The 21,186-nt window shown below is 35.3% G+C and overlaps 1 protein-coding gene across 2 annotated transcripts in view; it reads right to left on the bottom strand.

The window, feature by feature from the left end:
- The window catches only part of ALCAM (activated leukocyte cell adhesion molecule), a 94,098-nt gene that overhangs the window by 26,128 nt on the left and 46,784 nt on the right, over window positions 1-21,186 (bottom strand). For both annotated transcript variants that reach the window (XM_087937373.1, XM_087937374.1), the window contains exons 2-4: window positions 6,283-6,383; window positions 3,675-3,894; window positions 921-985 (exon numbers count right to left, since the gene is read on the bottom strand). In XM_087937373.1, coding sequence (XP_087793499.1) covers window positions 921-985; window positions 3,675-3,894; window positions 6,283-6,383 — 386 coding nt within the window. The remainder of the gene's footprint in view (window positions 1-920; window positions 986-3,674; window positions 3,895-6,282; window positions 6,384-21,186) is intronic.

Here is a 21,186-nt window from a genome sequence, read left to right as displayed (position 1 = left end):
TTGACCACAAAAAACTGCAACCATTTTAAATAACAGCCAGTTGCCAAGTGCCAAAATTGTGATCATGTAACTAGGTTGATCGTGTGACGATTGTAACTTTGGAGATGGATCATAGGCCACTTTTTCCAAGGCTTCTGAAATTTTGAACTGCCATTAAATGAATGACCATAAATTGAGGACTACCTATTATTATACCTAAGAAGGGAAGGTGATGATAGTGACTGTTTTCCATGAATAAATTCAACAGATAAAGCTATGGAATCTTTATATATGTTTAGATTGCAAAATGTAGAAAATAATTCTGCTTGAAATGTTTTCCTAATCCTCCTTACAGACCAGGGCTACATTATCTTTAGCAAAAAATTATTCCATAAACAGGTTTCAATATGCAGATAGCTGTATTTACATGCAATCTGTAAAATGTAGCCAATAGATATAGTCTACTTTTAAGTCTTTTTTATTTTAAAATAGCTTCTTTTTTATAATTACATTATTTCCTGTTTGCTGCCCAATATGCAAAATAGCATGGGAGCAGCTAGTGATAATGATAATGCTTTTTTAAGTCCTAAAATAAGGCTTTCTTTTGACATACTAAATTCATGTAAAAAAATAGCAAAATAAGACAGTGGTTAGCAAGCTCAAGAAACAAGACAGTGAGGCTGGCAAGCTCAGGAAACAAGGACAACCTGGATTTCTGTAACAGAATTCTAACAGCCCATAGAAACGATTATCCCGCTCAACGTACAGCTAGTATAATTAGTGGAGTTGCTCTGTATCTTCCCTACAAGGAAGATTCAACAAATCCCTTTTGTGGATTTAAGTGTCCCTTTTGCCACAGTCCCTTTTGTATTCTGTTTTCCAATATATTTTATAACAGATCAGCTTAAAGATAATTTAGCAGGAAAAAATTGTTCACTTACCAGTTTCAGCTCTTCTGTTTCTAGAAATTCTGCTTGATTTACAATTTCAGGCTTTGATGGCTGCTCTGTTGTTGTTGTTGTTGTTTAGTGAAAGAAAATGATAAAAATTTGAATTATATTTCAACTTTCAGATATTTGGGACTGAGTCACATACAGGGAGTCCTGAATGCATGACTGCCTGGCACCATTCAAAGTTACAACAGCACTGAGAAAGTAATTTTACAGTCCTCCTTGCACTTATTGCGATTACAGCATCCCTAAGGTCCTGTAATTGAGATCAAGTGCTTCTCAACAAGTGGGTATTTGCAACCTTGGAAGTGTCCCAGAGTCACTGCCATTTGCACACTTTGCAGCTGACTTCCAACAAATAGCAATCAATGGAGAAGCCAGTAATAAAATCACAAATCACACTCAGATGATATCTCAATTAATGACAGCAGGTGATTTCTTAATAACATCACAGAAGTGAGGTCATTAAGTCAGTTGCAGCTATGCGATATCTTGCTTATTAATAAGTTAGTGAGAGAGTTGGCAGGCCAAACTATAGTCATTACGTGAGGACTACCTGCATGCAGATTTCTCAACATGGATGGAATCAAATCATGTGAGAAACTGAAAACTTTATTGTAACAGAATTATATTTTTGTATTATTTATACAAATAATTCAGATAATAGTAACAATAATGATAGATCTAAGCCATCTGCTCCTAACCAGAAAAAGTATAAATTGTAAATATCAGAAAATATGTTGATTCAATTGACAACTGAGAGAAAAAAAGCAAATTCAGCTTTAGAAATCAAGCAAAGACTTAAAATAAAATTGTCAATATTATAATTCATTTATACAAAGCTAGTGAGACTGCGTGTGAGATATTGCACAATTCTAATTACCACGTTTCTAAAAGGATATAATAGATTTATAGAAAGGGTAACAGAAATTAACTTGAGAAATCAAATAACATCCTTATAATAATAAGCTACAATGTTTGGTTCTTTTAGGCTTGGAAGAAAGGTAGCGAGAGAATGGGGGGAGGGATTGGTGGTATGATTAAGATATGAGCTATATGAATTTGTGCACAACTCCAAAAGTAGTTTTTCTCCTTTTTTTTGAAAATACTATGCCCATGGGCCATCCAAAGAAACTGACTGGAAGGAGATTTTGAACAGAAATACTTTTGCTTGCAGTACATTATTAACCTGTGAAATTCATTACCACAGCACAAGATGATATCCAATGACTTGCATGACATTAAAAAGGCATTGAATAAATTAATGGAGGATAGTTTTATCAACTCTCTTGAACAGTCAGTGTTATCTCTGAGTAGAGGCAGCATGTCTGCAATACCAGATGAAAGAAAATAATATGAGAGACAGAGTTCCATTTCCTGGTTGTGAAAAGCCTAGAGTCATCTGTTTGGCAAATTTTGAGAAAAAAAATGCTCAATTAAAATTGGCAGTACTATTCTTATATTCTCATGGTAAATTAACCTCACAAAAACTAAAAATAGGTTGGAGATTAATGGAACAATTATAACACTATATCTATTCTCTCTCCCATTAAATTGACAGCAAGATTTATTCCTTAAAAGATTTCTCCTAGTAATCCTCCCCAATTTGCTTCATAGATCAGAGATTTTAGTTTTTCAATGCTATAAGAAAGAAGCTCTCCTTCTTTCACCCAGCATGGAAATAGAGCAAAAAATATATAAAGCCATTATTGTTTCACATTAGTTTTTAAAGAAAAACTTTTTGAAGAGTGAATACAAAAACAATCTCTATATTACTCTTGATGCATATATATTCCCATGCAGGTTCCCCTGGAATTATTTATTACAGTACATAAGATATAGATAAATATTTGCTTTCTAATGTTGAGTTTTAAATATTTAAAAGTGTTTTTAAATGTATAAAAGTTTCCACAACTGGGTTTCAATTTGAGTGAATAAAAATTTGTTCCGGCAGATATGCCAGAAGTGGTATTCAGCAGGTTCTGACCAGTTCTGTAGAACCGGTAGCAGAAATTTTGAGTAGTTTGGAGACCGACAAATAGGACCTCTGACTGGAGATTTTACAGTATCCTTCCACGCCCACAGAACTGGTAGTAAAAAAATTTGAATCCCACCACTGAGATATGCTGAATCTTTTCAAATTATTGCTCAAAAAATGAATGCTTAATGACAAAGATTATGTTACAGAAGTGATTGTTTTCAGTTTGTGTACTTTTGTCCTCAGCTCTGTTAATTTCAATTACTGAATATTTAGAGCAGTGTTTCTCAATTTTGGCAACTTTAAGATATATGAGCATCAATTCTGGGAGCTGAAGTCCATGTGTCTTAAAATTGCCAAGGTTGACAAACATTGTATTAGATTATCCTTTCCCAGGTTGATGTTCTCCAGATGGGAAGTACTAAAAATTTCAGAACTGCAATTCACCATTTTTCAGGGAGTGTTCAACCCCTTACTTTGGAAGGCACCATTCTGGACAAGCATGACAATTGCAGGAAAAATGTTCCATGAACTGAGTACTGAGAATTGCAGTTCAGTAATATCACAGGCTAGAACAAAGTAGCTGGGATAAAAGTTCAATTTGATTTAAAATTAACTTAAATGCAATCACTAGGATTATTTTTCATTTAATTTTTCATTTGTCACAGGACAAATTACAATTCATTGGTAATTATTGAAGAGAGCTCTTGAAGGCTTTCAATGACCCCGACATCATCCTTCTGTTAGAGGAATTAAGCAGTACTTACTGAAAACTTTGACGAGTGTAGCCTGTTCAAAGACATTGTCTTCAGTTACAAACATGCATACAAATTTCTTTTCATCTCCAATTCTTGCATTATTAATGGACAGGGTATAATTTTCAGAAAGACTTATTCGGTCTTTGTATTCTGGTACATTGTCATATTGGGCACTTGGCTTTTTTGCAGATCGCAATGCAATAGACTCTGAAGCCTTGTTTGCAATTTCCTAGAAGGGGGAAAATATTTTATCAAATTTATATGGCTGCTTATCTCACATCAGATGACTCTCTTATCTCTCTCTCAAATGTTTTATGCCACTTCAATAATTCAGAGCTCTTCATAACACTTATTTTATATTTACACAATACATATTATGAACAATTAAAATACATTCAGTTTTTAAAGGCTTCTGAATCCAATTTTTTATTTAAATGTATCACAACCCTGGGAAATTATTGAAAGCAGAATATAAAGATTTGGCCATTGAGGAACCAGTTTTTTCCAATCTGATAACTGGCCAATTTCCAGATTTCTCAGCAATAGCCCACACTGGCTTAGATTGTAGACTAACTTCACAAAGCTTATGAGTTTGTGAGGCATTGACAATACAGAATGTCATTCAAAAGATTTAAAAAAAATCTGTGGAGCACAATAAATCAATAGTTGTTAAACAGTTTGACCCAGTTAACCCTTTCCCCAGTTTTGAATAATATCTACTTTGGTATGTTGTGCCTGATTACTTCTCATTACAGAATAGGGTTCTAGAAATATAGTAAAATAAATTTTCTCAATTCCTATTTAAAATATCTGAGTTTACTTTTCCTACTCTAGAAGAAAATAATTCCAAGTTTTCACAACTTTTTTTAATCTTTCAGCATTCCTATGTAGAAGTATGTCAGCACATCACACGTAGAATAAAACTCAGTACATTTATGTATGTGTGTGTGTGTGTGTTCACCTTTGTGTGTAAGTTTACACTGTTTATAGGTAGGTCAGGCCAGAGATTATATTTCAGCAGATTATTTGGGGAAAAAGCAGAGATATATGAACATCAAATCACAAATTAACTCTGTAGTATTACCTCCACAAAATAAGCTCATATACCAAGTTGGATCAAGAGAACCAAGCACAATTCCAGAGATTAATTATACTAAATATGATACTACCTGCAGCATCAAAGGCAAATTGTTGCTTAGTATTTCTTAGGAAAACGTAAGTGAAGAAAGTTACACAACTCATATTTTTCTCATAGCTCCCACAATATTTTGTTCAACACTACTGTAAGAAAATATTTGATTCAACAGATTTGTTCATATGCAGCCAAAAATTATCAGGAAGTATCCAATTTTGAAGAAATAAAAGTCACTAAGCATCTGAAGAAGTCTTTAATTTGATGACCTTGAGATGTACTTATCTAATTAGTTTATTTCTAGTAAAGCCGACAGAGATTATATTACCTTATGCAATGAGTTACTGTACTACTGAATCTGTGCTATCCAATTTTTTTCTTGCTTTGTTGTATAGTTGACAATATTGTTAAAATAGCTGAAAAGTACTAAGAAAAAATATTCAAAGCTTGTAAAAACCCAAGTTTTGCAGAACAAATAATGTTTAAAACGAAAAAAGGAAGTTTAGTCACCTTTATTCTCCTTCCCTGAAATAATTCAATCAGAACATTTATAACCAATCACCTAGAATTTGACATATTTCCATTCTGCAAACAAGAGACCATTAGGTGGTAATTGCACAAAAGATATGTACATGCACCTTCAGATAGCAGAGTCTGGAAGAAGGTTGAAGAATTGATAGGAATGCTCATGAGGAGTTTGTTTCAGGTCACATTTGTCAGTATATTTATTGAAGTCTTATCTCTTGACATTCCAGCACTTTCTTGTACTATTAAGTAAAGATGGAGCTTTTGCTCCCAAGCCTCTAGTAGTGTACACAGACTTGCTACATCAACTCAGATAAACACACATTCACTGAATAATTCAACTCAGAACATTTCCTTGCCAAAACAAAAGCCAAATAAAGAAAAAAAATCACAAAACCTAGAAAGCCCTTTCTTTCTTTCTTTCTTAGAAAGCTACAGCTGGATTACTGGTTGTTGTAAGAAGGGGCTATTTATTCTATAGTGCTTTCAACATGTTATGAGAAGCGGGAACAACTGCAACAATTTTTATTAGCATTCTGATGGACCTGTATTTGGTCTCCTTTATGCAGGCAGTGCACTTTCAGACACAGTTATGACACACAACTATTGATTCTATGAACTTGCTTCATGTTGCTATAGTGAGGATGAAAAACAGTGTGTATAAAACAATGTGAGCGTAATAAAAACATAGCAATAGGCTTTTTACCACAGTGAAACATTGGTCTAACAACTATGCAATTTGTTTCAAAAAGAGTGAACAAATTATTATGGATCCTTTATCCTAATGAACTCTAAGAGAAGTGCCATATAAGCTTCTGCATAAAAATACCAAAAGACTTATTTATACCACACATTTAACACAAAGTTTAAAAACCTGCTTTTGCATAATATGTTAATTAGTTCCACAAATTTTCTCCTACATTGCAATAACAGAAATAATTTAAAATAATTTATACTTACATATTTCCACTTTGCAAACAAAAGACCATTGGGAACTTCTAAATGGCAAGGCAAAACAATGGTATCTCCATATACTGTGTTTACTGTATATAATCCAAGTCCTGTTAAAAACAATAAGAAACAGCTATTAATTATAAAATATTATAAAATATTTTATTATTATAAAATAAAACATTGGAATTTTCTAAGTCTTAGCTAAAATGTATGATTTTCAAAATTCAATAAATAATTTAATTAATTGGTTAAAAATAGTTTACACTGCATTAAATATTTGTTGTCTTTAATTTATCACAATTCAAAATAAAGCTAGCAAAGTTGGCAAAGCTCCATGACAGCAATTTTAGAAGAACATTGAGTTTCCTACTTTGTGGAACATCCAATATAAGCCTGTAATTTGCAATATTTGCATATTTATATATTCATATATATTTTGTATTTCGTGATTTGCCCCATTTTTTCCCACAGCGCACATGAATGCCTCCATAGCCACTACAGAGCACACTACATCTAACTGAATGATATGCTGTGGTAGTGCGCAATTCTTTCTTATTAGTCACTGGAACAATAAATTGTTCTAAAGTATTCTTATTCTATATTATTTGTGAATTAGATAATTTCCAAAGATGAGAAAAAGTTTCAATGTTAGCAGATAAAATTTCCCGGTGAATTCTGGATTTCTTGGAACTGCAGCATTACCAGTGATCTATCTTAATCCCAGTGGTGTGGTAGGGTCTTGAAAGTTTGGAAAATATTAGCTTGGATTCTCAAAAGGGATTGTAAAATATGTGAGGAAGTGAAGCTAAGATGCTCTTTCAGTGCTTGCATAGGCAGGCTTACATAGACAGGCTAATTCCCCAAGGCCAGGCTCAGTTTACCCCCTTCTCCAAAAAAGGCCATGGAAGTTTACAGCTTTGGAAATTTTAAGAGGAGATGGGAAGCACATGCTGGTGTTTTCAGGAATCTGACAATGTTCATAAACAGTTTTACCCCACTTATGTCCTTAGTCTACAAAGCTAACACAGCATAAGTCTGGCTATGTAAGAGAAAAGTTGATAAGAAGATAGCAAGCAGATGAGAAGGTAGAGGTAATATCTGGTAATTACAATTATTACAGGAAAGCAAATGGGCTATCAATCAACTGCCAGGATCACATTATCATGTGGTGTGATTCCTGCGTGGAGCTTGACTTGGAAGCTCAGCCGGAATGCTGAAAAGCAACATTGCTTAAAAGTGTAAAAGCCTGGAGTTTGGTAGCAACAAAGTAAGAACAACCACACTCAGGCAATACCTAATCCCAACAATTACAAGAACTTTTGGAGGGACTCAAGGAGTATATGTAAATTTTTAGATATTTACCTATTGGAAGGATAAAGCATCAAAAAGTTATTTATGGCTACATCAACTCGCAATGACTAGGAGGGTGGAATCAACTCAGGGCACTAATCTATTGTTGGGGAAAATATGTGCCACAAATAAGCATTTCATACAGTTATCTTCTACGAGGGCTATCCACAAAATAGATTATGTTTTCGTCTGTAGCAAGAAGGGGCGGAGCTAGCGTGGCCATCTTTGGTCTGTGCGTCCGCCGCTCAGTCTGCATCTAGTCGTGCTAGTGGGAGGTTCATATTGTTGCCCGTTATTTGACAGCTAACGTTTGAAATGTGTGCTGCAATTGAAAATCCCTCGAGTTGTGAGGTGCGATCAGTGATAAGGTTTTTGTTGGCAAAAAACCATAAACGGATTGAAATTTTTCGGCAACTGTGTGAAGTGTACAGGGACAACATCATCACTAAAGGTGGAGTGTGCCAATGGTGCATTAAGTTTAAAAATGGCCGAACTACGGCACTCGAGAAGTCCTGAATGCTTTCAAGTGGGAGATTTTTCCTCATCTGCCCTACAGCCCCGATCTTGCACCAAGCGACTACCACTTGTTTCCGAGGATGAAGACCTGGCTTTCAGATCATGCAAAAACATGTGAATAAGACGAAATCTTGAAGTTTCTTAATAAGAATGATTATGCAGACAGGCTGCAAAGTTCAATAAATATTAGACTAATAACATGTGGCATAGTACTGCAATAATTACATACTGTGGAAATGTCTTCATAACAGGTACTCTATGGACGTCTTTCATTATAGAATTACGTAATTATGCTAACGGTTGTACAATGGAGCTGGAAGCAATGGCCTGGGAAGGCTGGTTGGAAGTATATGAAGACTCTAGTAAATCATTTAGCAACAGCATACTTTCCAAATGTACATGCCTATTTGGTGCAATTCTGTTTTCATGTACAATTAGCTTGTTTTATTTGATCTTCGTTTTCCTTTGCTTGGAGCTTTCTGCCCTAATGCAAACATGTTTTCTGACCCATTCCTGAAACATCATTTCTGTCTCAGATCAGTTTTGAACTGCAATAAAAAGTGCTGCTAATAGTGGAGACTGGAATGCTAAAGTTGGAATATTGAAGAAGATATAATTGGACTGTTTAGTCTAGAAACTGAAATGAAGAGATTGATCACTTTTTGCCAATCCAATTATCTTTTAATCAATGACAGTCTTCCAATAGCCAAAAGAATTCCAATTTGCATGAGCATTATCAGATTGATTACACAGAAATATAGTATAGGTACTTAAAGAACCAGCTCATCCCACTGGAATTGGCTCATCCTACCTGTGCCAGCAGAGGAGGTATGCTATGGGTGTCATTGGATATTTTGCCTGCCCTGTGGAACATTTTGCCTCACAGAGTGAGGTTGGTTCCAACACTCTTGACCAGGGGTCGCCAATCTTTTGGATCTCAGGGACCACCAAACTCATAACATCCTGGGACCATTAATATGAATTTTGACTGATGGTAGCTTGCTGACATTGGTGGGGGGGGAGGGGAGAGAGGGGGGGATTCAAATTTCTTAACAACCGGTTCTGTTGGCATGGCCTAATTTGTGGGTGTGGCTTGGTGGTCATGTGACTGGCTGGGCATGTCTTGTATGTAAATATTATAAATATCTATGTAAATATTGAATTTTTTATAAAAAAGAGCAACTTTTACCCATAATCAGGCAAAGCAGGCAGATTGAGTTGCTCACAGAATCACAGATTAATCCAGAGATCTATCTTTCTGCCATCAGCTACCTGCACTGAATAACAGAAGCTTCAGTCCTAAGGAAGGTAAAGATTACCTAGAAAGCAAGAAATCCAACAATTTCTTGCTTTTTACTAATCTAAAACTCCTGGCACAGCAGAATAGCTGATCAGTCGGGGGAAAAAAAAGGAAAAATAGCAACTTAGCAGGCAAGTTTGCCAGGTAAGGAGTGAGTGGGCAGGGAGGGTTCCCACGGACCATGTGGGCAGCGCAACCTTGTGTTCCCGTGCAGCCTGGATTAATTGCTTTGGAGGGTGCTCTGAGGGTGACATTTCTCTGCAGACCACCAAAATTTTCTTGTAGTACCACCAGTGGGCCGTGGCCCACAGGTTGGCGACCACTGCTCTTGACCTTCTGTAAATACTTAAAGACATGGCTCTACCACTTGGCTGGGCTCCAATGGGGAAGCATCACAGTGGAGGTGATTAACAGCAGATGCCACTTTCCATCTTTTACTTGGATTGCATATTTAGCTGTGTTTAGTATTATATTTATGCTTTTATACTTTTAGTTCTTTTTATACACACACACACACACACAAAAGCTCACAATGGAGATTGAAAATGGTAATACAACCTGGTTCTAAGTTGGAAAAAGAATCAATGGCTGTATATGCTATCATTATTTATCATTTATACAACTTATATGAAGAATATATATTGAAGGAGATGACTACAGTTTTAAAATGAGTGGAAGTGACATCAGGGACCTAATCTACTCTGATAACACTACAGTGGTACCTTGGTTCTCTAATGTTTCAAAACTCATTGAATTTGGTATTCAACACATTTTGACATGAAAATGCTGTCCTGATACTCATTGCTTTTTGATACTCGATGCACTGTGATAGGAACAGAGAGCTGCAGAGAATGGACAGGAAGTCAGCCATGCCGGGAAGGTCTCTGATATAGGAAAAAGAAGTCCTTCCTGGACAAAACAAAGGGTCACATGATAAGACACATGGTTTTGTACTTGTCATTTTTAGTGCTCATTGTGTCTTCCAGAACTAATTAACAATGAGTATTAAGGTACCATGATACTTTAATAGCCAGAAATGCAACTGATCTACACTGGCCTGAAAGTGAAGGAGCACAAAAAATGAAACTACGATTAAATGTAAAGACCGAACTAATGATAATAAGTGTAGTCACTAGTCTTAGAATTGACAATGAAGATACTGAAGTGATAGCAATAGCACTTATATTTATATACTGCTTCATAGTGTTTTTACAGTCCTCTCTAAGTGGTTTACAGAGTCAGCATTTTGCCCCCAACAATATAGATCCCCATTTTACTGACCTCGGGAGGATGGAAGGCTGAGTCAATTTTGAGTCGGTCAGGATCTACTGCTAGCAGTCAGTAGAGTTAGCCTGCAGTACTGCATTCTAACCACTGCACCACTATGGCTCCTAAGTGATGGGTAGTTTCTGCCTTTTAGAATCTATTATCAATGTTAAGGAATGAGCAATCAGGAAATAAACCGCATACTAGCACTTAGAAAAGTAGCAAAAACCTTGGAGAAGATATTCAGGTACTAGGATATGTTTGTACTTTCTAAGATCAAAATTATGCAAGTTATAGTTTCTCCTTTGATACTCTATTCAAGTAATTGTAAACACAGAAGTGACCATTTACAATTTTGTTTTTAGTGTTACAGAAGACTCCTGGGAATACCATTAAATAAAATAAGTAATTAAAACAGAACAAATAATTCCAGAGTTGTCCGGAGGGAGGGAAATGTAGAAGAAAGAGAAATAGACAATGAAAAAGTTGGTAAGATGAATAAGCTGAATTACACAGTGCTTCACTGGAAAACCTTAAGAATCAGATAGGGGTCTGATCATTCTGAAGAACAATTATTTATATTGTTTCTAAAAATTGACAGGACTTGATGGCACACAATCATCAAGCATCTTAAATCGTTATAAGGCATGAGTTCAGAGCTGCACCTGGCTATTATTTGTGTTGTAAATAATTTCTTCTTATTGCCAGTTGCAGCGACACAGCTTGGCTCTGGTTTGTGCCCCAACGAACTCTCTGCGCAATGAAGACACACATGACCAAGTGTCCTGAACTGTTTTTGTTCTCAGAACTGTGCTGCTCACTCTCTCACTTCGAGGAACCCCTTGAGGTGTGTGTACATGTTAGACCCTTGCTTTTGGGCTAACAGTGAGGTGTGGGGATTTGGGGAAAGGCTGATTCAATAAAAAGGGAATTACATCCTTCACATCGCCATTATTGCTTACATGCTCCGCCAGGGTCATAACAGGATATTATCCAAAGATACAACAGCCAAGAAAAAAACTACAGTGTACTACATTGTTATAAGATTTGTTATTATACTTTACATAAATATGAACTAAGGGCACTCTTTTTGTAACCACTACTCCATATTTCCACCAGCATTTTTTAAAAAATTGTGACTTGCATACATTACTCCAAAATCAAAATAGCGAATATATCCATCCAGAGTGTACAAATTTTAAATACGTTGTCTTATAACTTGTCCACCACTATCAGATTCACTGATAAAGGTAATGGTAGACAGGTAATCCTTGACTTATGAGCACAACTGAGCCCAGAATTAACATTTTTAAGCCAGACAGTTGTTGAGTGAGTTTTGCATCATTTTACTACCTTTCTTGCTACAGTTGTTAAGTGAATCTTGCTCCCCCACTTATTTTGCTTGTCAGAAAATTGCAAAAGCTGATCACATGATCAGGGGACGCTGCAATCATCATAACACATGCCAGTTGCTAAGCATCCCGATTCTGATCATGTGACTACAGGGAAGCTGCAATGGCTGTAAATGTGAAAAAATGGTCATAAGTCACATTTTGGACTCCATTGGAACTTTAAACGCTCACTAAACCAATGGCTGTAAATCAAGGACTACCTATACTCAGTTGTTATAACATTTCTAAACATGGGCTCCTTGAATAACAAAAAGAAAAAGAAAAGTCTATTACAGAGTAAATTACAGCAATATAGAGAAGAAATGCAATCTTTTGATGTATTTAACCCCAATGAGTAGCAATCTTTTGTTCAAAATATACAGTTCATTTTTACATTATTTATGTGCAAACATTTGATAGAAAATAATACAGAAACTAAAAAATAATGTTACAGTATAAACCTACATCTTACCCACATTAGTACAGCCTAAAATGATTGATCAGCACTTTTATCTAGCAGATGAACAGTGATGTATGCTTCTATAATATTTTGTTTCATTCCCTAAATTAAACTTGGTCAATCCCATCTAGAGCCCAAGCTGAAAACAGCTGTTTTATCATTGAATTTAATGAATATAGCAGACTGACCGCTAGATGGTGCTAAGGAAATATAAACTTTTTTGGGATTGCTTAATATATGTGCTAACATTTATAGATTAATGACAAATATAAATTCACAAAGAAACCCACCCATAACCCAAACACAAAATTAGACAGTTAAAGAATGAAAGGCTACCTTTTATCTGCAATCTATGAGTTGTGTCAGAACACGGAAGAAATTTGACATTTTTCTCTAGGATGAATTGAGACCACAGACAGAGCCTATTTTTGCATCTGATAAAAAGGAGGATAAGTATTTGCTTTCCTGCTTAAGTACACTAAATGTCATTATAAAAGAATGTTCCTATGTGAGTTTCATTGTTGATCTTTTCTCTTTACTTTAAAACAATGCTTTTTAACCCTTCCAAGTTGCTATAGTAACAAATGCACAGTATCAGTCAACACATACCTTTGGCTGTGTAAATAGAATTGCTGGGCTTGGGTGGATGGTGGAGTCCAGGGCTGACAACACACAGTCTACAACATCATTTGCAAAAATAAGAGTTTTCTTTGGATTATTGCTATGCATGCAAACATATTGAAATATGGCAGAGCAAAAGTGAATCCAAGTAAAGTAAATAGTTCGCAACTCCATTTTACATTAAAAATAGCCATTATGCTAAGGCCCTGCAAAGATATATATTGAAATAAAAAAATGGAGTCCTGTGGATCTTTAAGAAAATATTTAAATTAACCTTAACCTTTAAACTATTATGATAGTTTAAAATGTGTCCATATAATTTTTTTTAAAAAAACTAAATAAAAAAATAAACACTTTAGAATAAAAAAGCTTAATGCTTCTTTAAAAGAAAGACCCAAAGTATGTTATTATTAATGTGCTTTTCAAAAGATCTAGTAATATCTCACATGTGAATCTATCTATCTATCTATCTATCTATCTATCTATCTATCTATCTATCTATCTATCTATCTATCTATCTATCTAATTTCCTCCCCACTACGTCTAAAACAGCATATCAGTGATGCTGTAATTCAAAATTCCCTATAACAGACAACAATTTAAAACAATAAAAACTACAGAAATAATTCCCTCTGACATTTTAACATCAATGGCATCATGTCACATACAAATCATATAATATCATATACAAATGTAACTGCAACCATAGTTTATTGACTAATTCCTCAGATAATTTCAGATATACCCAATTGAGACATTATAATCATCCCAGATAAAAAGATGCGTTCTGAAAAACATCATTTGAGAGGAGCTGTTGTAGGTGCTACTCTTTGAAAATGCATGCCAACAGAATCCATAGATATTAAAAAAGGGACAAGGCAAGGCTGTCCATTATCGCCTCTGCTGTTTTTGTTAACATTGGAAGTGTTGAACAGGAATATCAGAGAAGAAAAAGAAAAGGAATGAAAATTAAAAAGGAGGAGTATAAATTGCAAGCTTTTGCAGATGACCTGGTATTTATTTATATTTTTGGAAACAACACCCAAATTAATAGAAAAAATAGAAGAATATGGAAAAGTAGCAGGTTTGAGAATAAATAAAGACAAAACAAAGATATTAACAAAGAATATATTAATAAGACAAAAGAAAGAATTGGAAGAAACTTTAAAAATACAGGTCACGAACAACGTTAAATACTTAGGGATTTATATTACATCAAGATGCAGTACCCTGAAGGATGATAACTATGTTAAACTCAAACAGCAGATTGCAACAGACTTGATGAAATGGGAAAAATTGCAACTATCATCGATTGGGAGAATATCCACAATTAAGATGAATATATTGCCTAGTTTTATATTTATTCCAGACAATTCCTATTCGATTAGGGAAATAGTTTTTTGAAGATTTAAATAGAATGTGTTGAAATACATTTGGCAGGGTAAAAAAGCAAGAATAAAATTAAAGCTGTTACAAGATGCAAGAATAAGAGGAGGATTTGCCTTGCCCAATTGGGAGCTGTATTACCAGGCGACAAGTTTGATGTGGGTAAAGGAATGGATAACACTAAGGAATGGTAGATTATTGACTTTGGAAGGTCATGACTTGCTGTTGGGATGGCATGCCTTTCTCTGGTATAAGGGAACTAAAACACATGGGTATTTTAGAAGACATTATATTCTTGAGGCATTGCTTTTGAGTTGGGAGAAGATTAAAAGACAATATTACTTTAAAATTCCAACATGGATATCAACTATTAAAGCTTTTTCTTATCCAATAATATATAAAAAGGAACAAACAGTTGGAAATGGGGAGATGCTGAATGAAAAGGGTGAACTCAAATCTATGCAAACATTGCAAGAACAAGATGTAAAAATGAATTTGTTTTCTTATTTACAAATATAATCTAGATTTTTGATAAAGACTCCAAGGCAGAAGATATTTATGATAAGTTGACTGACTTAGATAAAATTTTGATGGGTACTGATGAAAAGGTAATTAAAAAACTTTATGGACATATATTAGAATTTAAATTGGAGGAGGAGCAAGTTAAAGAAACAATGATTGCTGGGGGGGGGGGAAATTTTGGATATGGGATTGATTTGGAAAAATGGCAAAAGTTGTGGTCTCAAAATTATAAAATGATAATGTCAACTGCATATAAAGAAAATTTGTATAAGATGTTTTACAGGTGGCATTTACCCCCGACAAGAGTTGCGAGAATGTTTAAGAATAAATTGATAAATGCTGGAAATGTCATCAGATACCTGGTTCATATTATCATATGTGGTGGACATGTTCAGATGCAAAGAAATATTGGACTAAAATCCACACATGGTTGGAAAAAATGATAAAACATATAGATTTTAAACCAGAGATCTTTTTGTTGGGAGACATACCGGACATATACAATAAAGAACTGAAATATTTGATTGTAAATGTTTCAACAGCATCTAGAATTATATTTGCGAAGAACTGGAAAAATGACAAAATACCTATGCAGGAGGAAGTTATCAAAAAAATTATGCTGAAATGAATAAACTGACATTTGAAATTAGAGAATAAGAAGATAAGCAATTTTATATGTATGGGATTTGCTTTATCAATGGTTGGATAAAAAGGCATGGTAATATAATAGACTAGATAATTTTGTGATAAAAATCTAATAGATTGATATAAAACATAGTATAGATATATACTGTATAACCACTGATTGAAAGTATAACATAAATTTTAAGATAAACTTGGAACATCTCATATAAAATGATGGAATAAATAGTTTAGTCATGGATAATTAATAACTGATAAATATATAAACATATGTTAGTTTGACAATGTGAAGACTGGTATAAACTGTGAATAAATGACTACAAAAGTATAGCACAAAAGATACGTAACCAACTGACACACTGTATGTATATAAAATGGAAGAGGATTTTATGTTTTTATGTTTTTGCATGTGTATGTGTTTAAAAATAAAAAACTTTATTTAAAAAAGAAAAAGAAAATGCATGCCATAAAATGTTAAGCAACTGAAGTGTAATATATTACACTGAGAGTCTTTGTTATTCTTAACACAACTAACCTGAATTAAGTATGAAAAAGAAAAAGATTACATTATGCTATTAAAAATCCGCAATTCACAGGAATCTATTATTTTTACAGAAAATAATTTTACAAAAAAAGTATAAATAGCTCATCACAGTTGTGCCCCGTTCCTACACAACTAAACATTTGTTACTTTGTTTCATTATTGATTGAAAAAATATTGCAATGTTGTGAAGACATAACTTAAGGAGAGTGGATCAGCCACTAACACTCCTGTCTACACTAGAGTTGTATAATGATTAAACATGTTTACTTGGAACAACGTACAATCTTTTAATACTGTATATTATTAAACAACAGGTTCTTGTGAAGGACTGGAAAAATCTTGATCTAGATTTATACTTTCTGGACTTCTACTGGTGGCTATTTATCTATGTGCCTGTCTCTAAATGTGCTATGGCTATTTCTAAGAATTTTTATCGATGTATATTATGAATTTTCAATTATTTATTTTCCCCCTCATCTTTACAGTCAGTTGAATTGCTTAACCCTGTGTAAAGAAACGGGTTTATTTAGAGCACCTAGCTGGCTCCTTGCCCAGCTATGGATTGTGGAGGAAACCTAAAAATGGACATCTCTTAAAGCTACCAATTAGTCATCTTAGATTGAATTGGCTTTCTTGATGGCTGGCCTTTTAGTATTTTCAGCCAAGAATTGGTTGAGGCATCCAGAATTATTGCAGAGACTCATACTTTTTGACTGGGAAAAGAAAAGTTTGTTACCAGGTGCCAGCTGGCTGCTGGACTCTGTCCCTTTTCTCAGCTTTTGGCTGTTGGGCACCTGATTTCTGCACAGCTTTACCCATGCCGCCAATCACCTGCTACATACTGCACCAAGTTGTTTTTGCTATGGTGTGTTTCCTGCTCTTTTACTTGTAACCTTTTTTTCTTGCTCTTCCACATGATTGCAATCTCCCCTTCTCAACATATCCCCCTCACAGAAGCCCTGAAGGTGACATTCTCTTATAGTTGGAAACTAGATGTCTCACACTGCCTTAAAATTTGATGCGGGGGGCAGGGGGGAGTACATATTTTCATTCACATCTGTGAAGCTGTCCCTCCACCTTTATTTCAATTTTGATATTTACTAAAAAAAGAACAAAACAAAAAGCTGTAGGACAATTTTCCTTCCTTTTTCCTTGCCTGCTGATTTGTCTTCCTGCAGGATTTTTTTTTTTACCAATCATTCTGTGAAATGCTGATGACAGGATGCATAGTTTGTATACCTACTTGATCAAATGATCTTTCTTAAAAATACAAATTTCAGCACAAAACACTTTTTTTTAACTGTATAGTAGTTTTTAGCATTGTTATATTACATTTCAAATTCTAAAGAATAGTTCAGTATAGACAACAGCTATCTGGATAGTTTTTATAATCGATTGGTGGCCATATTTGCAAATTCAAAATAAATATAAAAAAGTCTCAAAAGATTTTGGATTTGACAAAGGGCAGAACCAATTAGATAAAATATTAATGGGACTGGAACAAAAACTTATAACTAAAATATATAAATATTAGATTTCAAAATGGAAGAGGAAATAGTCAAAAGTACAATGATTGCATGGGCACAGAATTTTGGATACACTATAGAATTAGAGGAATGGGAGAAAATATGGAACATAAATTATAAGTTAACAGGCAGCATACAAAGAAAATATATAAAAAATGTTTTATAGGTGGTATTTAGCTCCAATGAGATTGGCAAAAATCTACTCCAACATGAGTCCCAAATGTTGGAAGTGCAAAAAAAGTTTATGGTACATTTTATCACATGTGGTGGATGTGCCCCGAGGCCAGGACATACTGGATTCAAATTAAAAATTGTTAAAAAGAGATCACTGGCTATCAGATTGAACTCAGACTGGAATCCTTCCTTTTAGGAATCATCAAAGAAATATTACATATTACAACAGCCACCAGAATAGCCTTTGTGCAGGTATGGAAAACACCAAATAACCACAATGAAGAACTAATAATACACAAAGTAACAGAAAGTGCTGAGATGAATATGCTAACAATGAAATTGAAAGAAAAAGATGACTCTGAATTCTTTACAATTTGGAACAATTGGTATAAATGGCTAACAAACAGAACCAAGAAGTGAGACAAAAATGTTAATTGAAACAATCCTTAAGAAAGTAAAATAAAATTTTGTAAATTATATAAAGATATAAGAATAGTAATTCTAGGTAAAGATATTATTTAATAGTAGACAAATGCTATATAATGTATTATGATATTTAAACCAACATCCTGTATAGATAGATGCCAGGAACATTGTTGATACTATGATGTTTTACGATGTAAAAAAAGAGAATTAATAAAAATATATTTAAAAAAATAAAAAAAAGCTTGTCTGCGGAAGGAAGCATGAAGTGCTCCAAAATCTCCTGGTAGATGACTGCATTGACCCTGGACTTAATGAAGCACAGTGGACCAACACCAGCAGATGACATGGCTTCCCAAATCAACACAGACTGTGGAAACTTCACACTGGACTTCAAGCACCTTGCAGTGTGTGCTTCTCCATTCTTCCTCCAGACTCTGGCACCTTGGTTTCTAAATGAGATGCAAAAGTTGCTCTCATCAGAAAAGAGGACTTTGGACCAGTGGTGGTATTCAGCCGGTTCTCAACGGCTCAGGCAAACCAGTAGCAAGAATTTGGCATGGGTCACCGAACCGGTAGTAAGTTCTGGCTGGCCATGCCCCCCACCCGGTCGCCCTCCCACCTGATGTTTGCTCACCCTGCCCGCCTGCCTGACATTCGCCTAAGGTATTTCTTTCTTTTTTTCCCTCCCGATAATCAGCTGTAGATAAGATCAGCTGTGCCGGGATTCCCCTTGCTGAGGCCCAGTAAGGCAAAAAATGGAGGGAGGAGCTCAGCCCCCCCCTCCAATTTTTGACTTCCAGAGCCCCAGAGGAGCCTTGGAGGAGCAAAAACACCTCCCCCCCCGAGGGTTCAGAGGCTTCTCTGAGACTAGGAAGCTCCAAAAACAGAGCTTGGAGGAGTGCTGCATGCCCCTCCCATGCTCTGTTCCTTTTCTTCCTGAGCCCCAGAGGAGCTTTCAGGGAACAAAAATGTCCCCCAGAGGCTCCTCTGTGGCTAAGAAGCTCCCCAAAACAGGTGGGGACTGCAAAAAAAGCCACGCCCACTGAGTCACATGGCCACGCCCACCAAGCCACACCCACAGAACCGGTAGTAAAAGTTTTTGAATACCACCACTGCTTTGGACCACTGTGCAACAGACCAGTTCTGTTTTTCTTTAGCCCAGGTAAGATGTTTCTGACATTGTTGTTCAGGAGCGGCTTGACCAGAGGAATACAACATTTGAAGCCCATGTCCAGGATCCGTCTGTGTGTGGTGGCTCTTGATGCACTAATTCCAGCCTCAGTCCACCTCTTGTGAAAGTCCCCAATACCTTTGAATGGCCTTTTCATGACAATCCTCTCCAGGCTGTGGTCATCCCTGCTGCTTGTGCACCTTTTTCTTCCACACTTTTCCCTTCCACATAATTTTCTATTAATATGCTTTGATACAGCACTTTAGGAACATCCAACTTCTTTTGCAATTACCTTTTGAGGCTTTCCCTCCTTATGGAGAATGTCGATGATGGTTTTCTGCACAACTGTCAGGTCAGCAGTCTTTCCCATGATTGTGATTCCTACTGAGCCAGACTGAGAGACCATTTAAAGATTCAGGAACCCTTTGCAGGTGTCATGGCTTAATGAGCTGATTAGAGTTGGACACTTTGAGCCTAAAATATTGAACCTTTTCACAATATTCTAATTTTCTGAGATTGTGGATTTGGGGTTTTCATGAGCTGTAAGCCACAATCATCTCAGTTATGACACATCACGGCTTGAACTATCTTGCTTTGCATGTAATGAGTCTATCTCATATATTAGGTTCACCTTTTAAGTTGCATTACTGAAATAAATGAACTTTTGCACAGTATTCTAATTTTTCAGGTTTCACCTGTATTATCATTATGACAAAATTATCAACTCTTCTGAAGAAGTGATACCATTTTTCAAGAAGACTGAACAAGTTGAATTGTTTAAAAGGGATCAAGTTAGGCTTGAATCTAATCTGCACTTATTCAGGTAGATGGATGGATGGATGGATGGGTGGGTGAGTGGACACAATAATGAAATAATTCCATAAAAGTGACATTTCCAGGTAGATGGGTCCTGCCATGAAGTTTGACAAAATACACAATTGGTATTTTTCTACTTAATTAGCATCATCACCAGGTCTCAGCTGCTTAGAGACAAAACCTATCATTTCACTAAAAGTAAAATATTACAGGTAAAAGAAAAAGAAAGAGACTAGTTTTCAAGTACAATGCTGTGAGTCAGATTGGAATCCTTTGGATTTATGCCTCACAAATTAGCAACTCTTCCTCTGAGTCTTTTTTATGGTTAACCAACTCCTCACTGATCTATGGAGCTGGCAAGGCAAAGTATCTTGCTTCTTGAATGGCAATGACCTAAAACATACATTATAAGGAAGAAAAATCAAAGCTTCTGTTATTACTGCGTAACAATTAGAAGAAACCAAACAGAAAATACATCAGAACTCAGACCAGTATGAATGCCTCCACTGAACTGTTTCCCTATAATACGTATGTTTTACCATGAAAAATATTTGGAAGAATACAGGCATGTAATTTCTATTACCAAAATTTCATGAGCACTATCTACAGATTGCCTGAGTCAAAAGCAACAAAAACATTAACCAAGATACTACAGTCTTCTTGATACAGATAACAGATAACAGATAAGAGTTGGAAGGGACCTAGGTCATCTAGTCCAACCCCCTGTCCAAGTAGGAGACCCTACATCATTTCTGACAGATGGGGAGTCCAATCTCTTCTTGAAAGTCTTAATTGATGG

This window comes from Pseudonaja textilis, chromosome 7 (genome assembly GCF_049901715.1).
Source record: "Pseudonaja textilis isolate UNSWEBS1 chromosome 7, rPseTex1.2, whole genome shotgun sequence".
NCBI classification, from domain to species: Eukaryota; Metazoa; Chordata; class Lepidosauria; order Squamata; family Elapidae; genus Pseudonaja; species Pseudonaja textilis.
Note: the sequence above shows the minus strand (reverse complement) of the source record. Positions and strands in the feature narration are given on the sequence as shown.